Here is a 10,990-nt window from a genome sequence, read left to right as displayed (position 1 = left end):
TAAGATTCCGTTACGTTCATGGTCAAACAGAGTCAGGGTGTTGCTGTTGTGCATGTTGGCTCACTGGAAAGGCTCTGCCACACTTAATGGAACGGGGCCATAATTAGTATCACTGTATTTAGCTTACTTTTTTTTTTTTTTACATCAATATGGCTGCCGTGAAAAAAGATGTATTTTGTGTGTTCCTGTGTCGTATTATACCACAGAACTGTCACGCATAAACTTGAGACCTCAAAAATACTTCTAAGGAGCCCTGACCTGACCTGTAAACTACGACTCCCACAATTCTCTGCTGCCTCTCCATTCGACACTAGCAGCGTCAGCTAATGTTGTGAGCGCGCTTCCTCAGCTGTAGCTCAGCGCAGGAACGTGTTACACCGGCAGAACATGGAGGTGACAGCTGCCCGCCGCTCCTTTCTTTGTGATATCGGTGAGCCCTGTTGATAAAGCTCTTAACAGCGTTACACACCAGACATGTCAGCTGCTTTGAGAATGTCAAGAATGGCGGTCGGCGTCTTGTTGACGTCTAATCTCATTAACTCGTGCTCGTGCCCTGCTCGTGACAGTCATTTCTTGGGTCATAAAACGGCAGCGACTTACTCATGTATAGGGTGGTAGTGTCACTATGACCGTAATATATGCTAATAAGCGAGAGTTAAAGTAGGCTACATGTGAATATTACAAAATAGTTACTGAATTAATGCAGTTAGATTTTATGGAGCTGAAGAAACTATGACTTATGTAGAGGAAACAACACCAGCTGTTTCCGACCATAAGTTCCCTACAATTAGATTTAAAGGGATAGTTCACCCAAAAATGAAAGTTTAGTCATTATCAACTCACACTCATGCCGGTTGGAGGTCAGGCTTAGTTAGTCCACAAAGCACTGCTGGAGTTTCACAGGAAAACTGTTGCAGAATCTCCCAAACAATGAAAGTGAATGGTGACCAGTTTTTGAAAAAGTACTGCTCATGTGTTGCTGTGTGTATAAGGCTTCTGGGCAGACCGGACTGCCCTGCATGAAGCAGCGTCCCACGGCAGGGCCCTGCAGCTCAAACAGCTGATAGAGAGTGGAGCGTCAGTCAACATGGTGACGGTGGACAACATCACTCCGCTCCACGAAGCCTGCATACAGGCTCACCCAAACTGTGCCCGGCTGCTGCTGGAGGCTGGAGCTCAGGTGGGATAAACCTCCACAAATGATGAAATAAAATGGTCAAATAAATTGGGAAACCTTATCGTGAACAGTGGTACAACATAATGAAATATAATGGAGAATAAATAATGCCTTTGTTAGGTTTGTGAAGCAACCTATGGTTTCAAAAGCTACCACAGGTTTGAGCCAAGATCTCTCTGGACCAGTGTAATTTAAAAAAGAAACATTATTTAGATCATACAGATCTTAATGGTTTTAAGTTGGTTTAACGTGCCAGTAAAATGTGTACAATAATCTGGAGTTGTATGGTTCTTCCAGGTGGATGTACGCACCATCCATGGCAGCACTCCTCTGTGTAACGCCTGTGCCTCTGGCAGCCTGGAGTGTACCAAGCTGCTTCTGGCGTATGGAGCCAAAGTGAACCCATCCCTCACAGCTCTGACCGCCTCGCCGCTCCACGAGGCCTGCATACAAGGTAACGCTTCAGCAGCAGCAGTAAGTCAGGGTTAAGCCAGACGTCCTCACTCTCAGTAAAACTTTATGTCCCTCTCAGGTAATGTTGAAGTAGTGAAGTTGTTGATAGCCAGCGGAGCCCAGCTGGAGGCGTACGATGTCCACTTTGGTCCACCCCTCCACATCGCATGTGCTAAAGGACATGTGGACTGTGTCAAGGAGGTGCTTAATGCAGGTCAGCAAGAAGACTAAAGGTCAAAAAGTTTGTTCAAGGATAAATCCTTCCTGCTGACTGTGTGATTTGGTATTTTTTACTGTATGATTGTTGAATGTCAGGAGGCCCTTGCTCTTTGATTCTTTGACTCCATGTTTGGTATCCAGGGTGTCTGTGGGGTCTTAAAAGTCTGAAATCCAATAATCTGAATTTTGGGTCTTAAAATGTCTTGTCTTGTCTCTTTTATAAAAGCTATGTTTGGATTGGCTGTTGTAAAAATCACTTGTGCTGTGACCGGCTTTTGTAAAATCCCCCTGTAACTTTCTGCAGGTGCCAAGGTGAATTCAGTAAAGTTCCACGAGACAGCTTTGCACCATGCAGCGCGAGTCAACATGGTGGACATGATTGAGCTGTTGGTGGAGTTTGGAGCCAATGTGTACGCCAGCGACAACATGGGAAAAAAGCCTGTCGACTACACAACGCCTGCGTCTCCTGCTTACACCTGCCTCACATTCTTTGAAAGTAAGTTGGTGCGCCGCTTCAAAGAGCTGTCAGCAGTCTTTTTCTTCTCTCGGTTTTGATTTTGAATTGTGATCACTTGGCTCTTCTTCTCCACAGGTAATCCTCTGAGCCTGCAGCAGCTTTGCAGGATCACTGTGAGGTCGATGCTCGGTACCAGATTCTCAGAGGTCATTGGCCAGCTGGACATATCCCACCGCATCCACAGCTACCTCTACTACTGTGATCATCCCACATCACTTGAGTGATACATGGATGGACTGAAAGTTTTCACTTTGAACATTAAATATCTCCCCCTGTACTCTATTCAGTTTAAAAGGATAGTTCCGTAAATCCTTAGCTTGGAACTATGTTCACACTGTCTGAACTGGGTGTGTGTGGTGTCACAGTGTGTGCACGCGTAAGCAAGCAGCACATTGAGGCTTCAGGAAACTTGATGAGCAGGATTTAGACTTTCTTTTTTTCGCTGTTTTTTCAGTTTGAAAACTGGTCACCATTCACTTAATTCACTTGAATTTTCTTTTTTGGGTGAACTATCCCTTTAATATAGGTAAAAATGCAAATAATTGCGTTATGTTTTTATTTATGTTTTACCAATATCTGTGGTACTGTAGTGTGTTACTGTCATATGACATATGTGAAAAGAAGCATCATTGAAAAGATATGTGCTTATAATTTAAAAATTTGGGATTTTTTAGTATTTTATTTTTAGTATTTTTAGTATCATTGTTGCTTAAATTGTGTACATGTCCTTGTATTGTCATATAATATTGTGTATTATATAGAATACATGCTTGTTACGTTCCTTGGATGTCGTGAAAAGCCTATTTGGTTGGAACACTACACATCCCGGCATGCGCGTCGGTTTCCAGGTATATCACGTGACTCGCTCCGCATGTAAACATTAGCAAGACGCGGCTGTTTACAAACATCTCGTGTGCACTCTCTGCGTTAACGTTGTTAACTCTGCGCGGAGACAAACAGACGGAGGATGGAGATAGAAAATTCTCGGCCGTATTTCTTCGGAGACATCGGTGAGTGTGAGGAAAAGACATGGCCGGTGAGACGGTCTCCTTTTCGGATACTGACCCGGTTTGACGGCGGCTTGGCGTGTACGGTAGCTCTGCCAGCTGGCTGCTAATAAGCTAGCAACCGGCATGTTTACTGTAGCTAGCTGTTAGCAGCAGCTGTGTTATATGTACTGTAACTTCATATTGCTGCTGTTAGCTTCTGTTCAGGTTTTTTACATCACAGCCGGTGTGCATAAATAGCTTTTGACAAAAAACTTTGGAAACCTCGAGTAATGTGAAGTAATTACCGAGAATTATCGAGTTATTACTCAACATATATTTGTGGCCACTTAAAATAAAAACTATAGGTTAGCTGTAAAGCTATGTCAAGCATGATGTAGTATGAAGTGTTATGTAAACTGGCTGAAATCATTCTCCTCCTCAATCCACAGTATTATAGACATAGTATATGTCCATAGACATTTACTAGACATTGTATTACTTTATGCCTCTTGCTCTCAGTGTTACTTCGATAAGAGAGACAATAATTTCTATAATAATATATTATAGCTAGTGCCATATACATACTGTATATAATTTATTGCAACTAAGGCTGAATAATTTATTGGAATATCGAAATTGCAGTATGGCCAAGTGCAACATCTAAATGTCAAGAGCTGCAATTTTGTGGTAAAATGTGTCACAACATACTGTTATAAATGAAGCATTGTGGTGTTAAAGAGAGGCTCCGGCCTACAAATCATATATGTGCTTATTTTTATTTCATGCTTGTTTGGTACAGACCCCAGCCAGTGTGACAGCACCAACATTTTATAGTTTTTTCCAGTGAAAAAATGCCAAAATACGTTGTGTGCTTTACATAACAACAAGGCAGTTACAGCATAATTAATAATAGATTATATTTAATAAGAATTGCAAATTGGGATTATTTTCATTGTCAACTATTTTCTCGATTAATCTTTTAGTTGTGTGGTTCTCATTCTCATTCTGAATATGATGCCTGCAACACATTCCAAAGAAGTTTGGACAGGAGCAACAAGAGACTGGGAATGTTATGGAAATCTCAAAAAACACCTGTTTGGAATAAAAAAAACTACATGGGCAAATAGTCCAACAATTTAATTACATTACTCAAAACATAATTGCCAAGAGTTTATGAATTTCACCATCTACATTCCATAAAATCATTGAATAATTCAGAGAATCCAGAGAAATCTCTGTATGTAAGGGGCAAGACTGAAAACCAACATTAAATCCCTGTGACCTTTGACCCCTCAGGCAGCACATTGACTCAGGAACACTTTGGAACGCTGCTGTCAGAAAACACATTTCAAAATGTTTTTGGAAATCATGGACATCGTGTCCTCTGTGCTAAATTTACAGTTTTTACCTGTTATTACCTGTGTCTTGACATACTGTGTGTTTTGTTGTGACCTGATGTCCCCTGCAGGCTGCTGGTCAGAGAGGACAGAGGTTCACAAGGCAGCGTCTCTCGGCCAGGCCTCTCAGCTGCGAGAACTCATCCAGAGCGGAGCTTCAGTCAATATGGTAGCGGTGGATTCCATCACACCGCTGCACGAGGCCTGTCTCAGAGGACAGGCCCAGTGTGTCCAGCTGCTGCTGGACGCTGGAGCTCAGGTGATCTGTATTACAAATATTCAATCATGCTCTGATTATATTGCAAGGAACAAAATAAAAACTAAATGTAGGGAAAAGAAAGAAAACTATGGAAAGACATAAAAGTTATTGGACAAACTGAGTAAAAGAGGAGGTTGACGTACTTCACTATATGTAATCCTGTGTCACATCATGTCAGGTGGATGCGAGGAACGTAGACGGGAGCACCCCGTTGTGTGATGCCTGTTCAGCTGGTAGTTTGGAGTGTGTGAGGCTCCTGCTGGAGCACGGCGCCAAGGCCAACCCTGCCCTCACCTCGCGCACGGCCTCGCCCCTCCACGAGGCCTGCATGGGAGGTGAGTGCCTCACCTGTTTAAACCCCACTTTAATCTTTATAAACAAACTTAAAAGGCACTATTCACTGTCATTGTTCAGGAAACTCAGACTGTGTGAAGCTCCTGATCTCCATGGATGCTTGTCTGGAGGCATATGACCTGTACTACGGGACCCCGCTGCATGTGGCGTGTATGAACGAGCACACAGAGTGTGTTAAAGTGCTGCTGAATGCAGGTGAGAGTCAGTGCGGAGCAGGATGGAGAAATGCACCCAACCAGATGTTGCATGGCTTTAAATTCAGCTCTGGTTTGTTTCTTGACTGCTCTCAGAGTTTTGAGGTCATGTTTTAAATGTGGTAAGATGATGATGATGATGATGATGGGTGTCTGGATTCCAGTGTTGTGTCACTTGAGGACAGGTTAGCTGGCCTGTAATAATACCCCCTGCTACCTCATCTGAACCTGTGGCACCAGACACCAAGTGTGAATGTGGCAATACCTGCATATTTCTCTTTACTTTATTTGTTTATTTGATTGAACAGCTCATGAACATCAGTATAAAAATAGAAGATGTAAACAGACGGATTTTAGCAAGAATGCTAATTTACATCCATCGTCCCCAGGCAAGAAACAAAAACAAACAAAACAGACATTAAACAATCAACAGATACAAATATACAATACACAAGTAGAAAAAGACCAAATATATTGTGCAACACGCTAAGTTAAAAGTGATCACTGTTTGCCTTAAACACAAAATATGTAAAACGACAATAACAAAAGAAGTAGCGTAGAATCATGGGAGTTGTTATCTTCACTTTTAAAAAACCGCCATGGTTGATGAAAATCTATCTGACATGACTGAGGCAGAAATGCTGTTCATGGACGAGGTAATATTAAAGTTTTAATTCACATTAGCCGGAAGTTATAGCAGCTAGCTAGTTAGCAATGGCTAGCAGTAAAAATCACCATTACCTTAAATAAATGAAGGATTTCTGTGTGTTCAAAAGCTTTGGGATAACATTTTAGGGAGTTTTTGGGTGTTTCAGTGTTTCAGTGTTGCATATTGTAGCTTTAAGTCATTGTTTAAGATGGGTCTTACAAGTGAGCTATATAGGGAAGAAACATGAATTTAAAGGCTCTTCTCCCTTTTTTTCTTGCAAAAAAAATGTCCATGCGGTTGCAAGCAGAGACAACCTTGTAAATTCTTCTGTCTGTGATTTTTACAGAAGCTCTCACAGCAGAGACGTTTTTTCTGATACCAAAACAACCAAATTCACATGCTTATTTTAATTATGACAGTTTTTGATTTTTATTTACTGAACAGCCAAAATTCACCACAAATATTATATATTGGGCACGTGTCAAACTCAAGGCCCGTGGGTCCGAGTGCATCCCATTAACTCATATTATGTGGCCCATGAGAGCTTGTGTCTGTGTGATGAATGAAATGGTCATCGATGTGTGTTTCTGGTATATTAACAGTGTATCTGGTGACACACTTCAGTATTTTTATCCTTATTTTTCCATCTGTCAGATATAATGATGCCATTTGTGATTGATTAACTACTGGACAAGCCCCCCTCATTGCCTCCCCTTACCACCAGTGCTATGTGCAAAAAACAAAAACAGCCCAAAACTTATAGCACTACATGTCCCAGAATGCATCTTGATTTTGTTATCTGCGCACTTAGGGTGTCTGATAATAATCAAATGCCCAGGCAATTATGTAAAAGTAGATACACTTGTATAGTCTTACACTGTTCAACTGTTCATTCAGTCATCAGTAGGAACCAGTGGGCTTGGAGCTTGAATCAGTTGACACTAATGTCCTCTTCTTTTTAGGTGCTAAAGTGAACGCGGCCAGGCTGCATGAGACCCCGCTGCACCACGCTGCTAAAAACATGCGAGTAGAGATGATAGAGATCCTGGTGGAGTTTGGGGCCAACATCCACGCCAGAGATCATCACGACAAGAAACCGGTGGATTACACCACGCCAGGCTCACCCTCTGCTGCCTGCCTCAAGTTTTATGAGAGTAAGTTAACATGACCGACCTGTTAGATTTCCCAGGTCGTGTCGTTCCCTTAAATCCTGTACAACCCTGCAGTGTCAGCGTTGCACCAGCAGATGTCAGGCAAGGATCACGTTTCACTTCCAGGAAGTCTCAGACACCTGAGACTTGTTGTTTGTTATGATGCTTATATTCTGTATACAGCTGGTAATTTATAGGTTCGCTGATGTAACTGGATGCAGATGAGAAGCTGATCATTTCCACCTCTCAGCTCTACAGACAGAGCTTTATATAGAAAGTGGAGCACAGGGTCAAATAATTTTATTATGGCTCATTAAAAGTAAAGTATAACCTAAAACCAAGTGTGAAATGACATTTTAGTTAACTGAAACAAGAAAAAAATGTACTTTGTGAAATGATATTGTGTACTTATAAAACTAACTGTATTAAAAATATTTAGAAAATTTCTATAGTTTGTGTCAAATTGGTCAAATTAGTTAACACAATGAGCACGAGGACGCAGTGGTGTCTATGTTTATTATGTAACACGTGTTCTTTAACCACAAATATAAACATATAAAAATAATATAAAAATATTATCAAAACTGAAACTGAAACTAATAAAGACTAAACATGAAAAAAGAACTTATCTGAAACTGTGGAGGATCAAAACCACCAAAATTGAAAATGAGAAAATATTAAAATTAGATAAATAAATGAGTCAGTAAATAATTTAATATACCATAAAATGGACCAAAAAACATTATATATATATATATATATATATATATAGCCGTCAACAAATTTGAGCTACTTGATACTGAAATCCGTTTCTTGTGAACACTTCTATCAAACTGTTTTTTTTATTTTTGTGTCTGCAGTCACGCCCATGAGTCTGCAGCAGCTCAGCAGGCTGGCGGTGAGGAAGATTCTGGGCACCAGAGCTCTGAAGGTCGTAGGTCAGCTGGACATCCCAAAACTCTTGATGAACTACCTCTGCTATCAGTGAGCGTCACCCGGCGCAGGAGGTGGATCAGTGCTCCGAAAAAGACTGAAGAGCTGCCGCACAACTCTGACTAAAACGCAACAAAGGTGCCACTGCATCAGACATCATAACAGTAGACACTGAGTTTAGTCACAAGCACAATGTTCTCACAGGCTTCTTTTCTCAGCAGCACTTTGATCTCAGGACAAAGTGACACAGCAGGAGTATTATAGCTCCTCCATTGGAGTTCAGGTGCTGTATTTGCCCTTATTATTTAAGTGTTTCCCTCTAGCTATGAATGGGATTTTAATAGATTAAAAAATGCAAACACCTTGAGCAGTCAGGAAAAAAAGCCGTTTTGAATAACCAGAACTGGACTACATGTCAGTCTGTAGAATGTGTCCACTTAATGCCACGATCTGACTATAAATATTAGTACAATAATGCAGTGGTTCCCAAAGTGTGTACTGTGGTGCCAAGGGTGCCGAAACATTTGTTTTTGAGTATTTTTTAAAATAATGTTTAACCTTATTGAAAAAAAAAAATATGAATCTTGCAGTGAAAATCAGAAACACCACTTTTAAAAATCTGTTAAATATACAGTTTTGCTGCTGTGGATGACATGATAACCTGCTGGTTGTCATAGCAATGCAGCACAGTTTTAGGCTAAGTGGCAACCTAAATGAAGCCAGTGTGGTAGTGCAAAAACAAAACAAAACAAAACAAAAAAAGTTGATCCTCAAATGGCAGAAATAAACACGTTTACAGCGAAGAAAAACAAACAAACAAACAAAAAAAAAGCAACAGTGTTGGTCTGTATAGTTAGAGCCTCAGCTCCACTCACGCTTCATGTCTTTGCCAGTTTTTGCATTAGCCAGGACTCAGGCCACGTTCAGACTGAACTAGGCATTTCAGTGATTAGCTGCAGGGTTTGCAGTGGTGTGTGTGTGTGTGTGTGTGGGGGGGGGGGGGGTCTGTTTTGTGCTGAGAACTAGAGATGCACCGATTCCAATTTTCTTGGCCAGTTCCAATTTGACCTGTCTGACCTGTTGACTCCAATTTTGTCCGATTCCGATTTTCAGTCTTTCTAAGAACTATAATTGACAGCATTCACAAACATTTTTGCAACTTTTCTTGTAAAATTAAATTGGACGTTCATATAAAACACTGACTATTAAATAACTTATACATTTTCTCCAAAAGTGCTCCAGATTACAGCCAGGCCTTATTATGTTATTATATCAATATTATGTACTACAGAGAACGCAATCTCACAAGATTTCACAGGACGTGATTTTACTTTATTTTGTGTGGTGATGTAAACAAACCAGAGGCTACTACAGTCTCTCCAACAGTTTTCTGTAGTAAAACTTTGCAGTGAGGAAAAACAGAAGCAGAAGTTAAATAATCTGGATGAAAAAATGTTTGAGGAGACACATCAACACAGGTTCTTTATTCTTCAACCAGAACAGGAGGTGAGATTTGAACTGTCAGTCAGTGAACAGCAGTCTGCTGCTGGATAACATTAGCATGAAGAGCTAGAAAGTTTACAGCTGTTTGTCTGTCAGCAGCTCTGTCTCGTTGAAGACTGTCTTGTCTTCTCTTGTTCTTCCTGTTCTTGGACTCTGTCATTAAGACTGACTTCATGCGAGCATGTGTCTGACTGTGTGCTGCAGTGTTGGGTGTGACATTACGGTCAGTGTGAGCTGCGCACAGGACGTGACCATCGTGCAGAACGTGTGTGCGAATGTGACCGGCACAGAATCGGATATGTGGCACTGACAGGCTGGTCACAGGTCAGGACCGGTCACACAGAAAACTGGCCGCTTCCGGTCTCCGGCCGGTCGATCGGTGCATCCCTACTGAGAACATAACTACTGTGAAACATCTGGGAAGAAAAATCTGAAAATAATGTTTTAGTTCTCTGATTCAGCAACTTTCTAGTGCAATTAGCTACTAGCGCGGTCCTTATTCAGTCAGCTGGGTGCTCTTTCTTTTTCCTTCTCTCTCAAACACATGGACACAAACCTTAGTGTTGTTATTTTGCAGGATGAACTGCAGTCAGACCCAGATGTGAAGCTGTGCACACACAATAAACAAAGAAAGGACACAGCTGTAGAGTATCATCATGAAGTCTGCCTGGATAGTGCTTTTTTTTTTCAAAGATGTGATTGGCTTTTCTGCTGCTCTTCCTTTTTTTCGGCATCCCCTGTGGCTCCCACAGCCTAAATGCACCACCCTGCATTCAAAAATGAATGAGATGACTGGCATTTTCGCCACAGCGCCTGATTCTGTCTGGCCTCCTCCTCAGATGGAGTCAGGCATTGTCAAGATGGCGGCCGTCCGAGCCACCACGCTGAGCTTCACAATTCATAGACCTATGGGTGATGTCATGGAGACTACATGCATATTTTATAGTCTGTGTTTCTAGTGTGCAGATGTTAGAAATTAAACCCTCAACGTATTCAGACAGGTGAACATAAGCTGACCTGAAGAACTAACTTCAGATTGTACAGTCAAAGTTGTTAGACAGTTTGTGCTGCGTGTCGAGCGTGCCATGTTTTTAAACTGCTGCTAGAATGGCCTGACTAGATAGACCTGGGAAACTGGGGAATGAATCTGCCTCACTCGTCGCTTGTTTTATTCCTGACTCAGCATCTAGGACGC

General features: G+C 41.5%; 2 protein-coding genes across 2 annotated transcripts; both read left to right on the top strand.

Moving 5' to 3' along the window:
* Positions 1–161: 161 nt before the first annotated feature.
* asb13a.1 (ankyrin repeat and SOCS box containing 13a, tandem duplicate 1) lies at positions 162–2,716 on the top strand. Its single transcript, XM_084710912.1, has 6 exons — positions 162–430; positions 993–1,180; positions 1,475–1,631; positions 1,710–1,844; positions 2,154–2,345; positions 2,442–2,716. Exons 1-6 carry the CDS (start codon positions 388–390, stop codon positions 2,588–2,590), a joined length of 864 nt encoding a protein of 287 aa, XP_084567038.1. The 5' UTR covers positions 162–387; the 3' UTR covers positions 2,591–2,716.
* Positions 2,717–3,089: 373 nt separating this feature from the next.
* LOC146306525 (ankyrin repeat and SOCS box protein 13-like) lies at positions 3,090–9,112 on the top strand. Its single transcript, XM_084710926.1, has 6 exons — positions 3,090–3,376; positions 4,824–5,011; positions 5,190–5,346; positions 5,426–5,560; positions 7,171–7,362; positions 8,220–9,112. Exons 1-6 carry the CDS (start codon positions 3,334–3,336, stop codon positions 8,345–8,347), a joined length of 843 nt encoding a protein of 280 aa, XP_084567052.1. The 5' UTR covers positions 3,090–3,333; the 3' UTR covers positions 8,348–9,112.
* Positions 9,113–10,990: the final 1,878 nt, after the last annotated feature.

This window comes from Lutjanus erythropterus, chromosome 22 (assembly GCF_056507025.1).
Source record: "Lutjanus erythropterus isolate fLutEry1 chromosome 22, fLutEry1.hap2, whole genome shotgun sequence".
Taxonomy (NCBI): domain Eukaryota; kingdom Metazoa; phylum Chordata; class Actinopteri; order Lutjaniformes; family Lutjanidae; genus Lutjanus; species Lutjanus erythropterus.
Note: the sequence above shows the minus strand (reverse complement) of the source record. Positions and strands in the feature narration are given on the sequence as shown.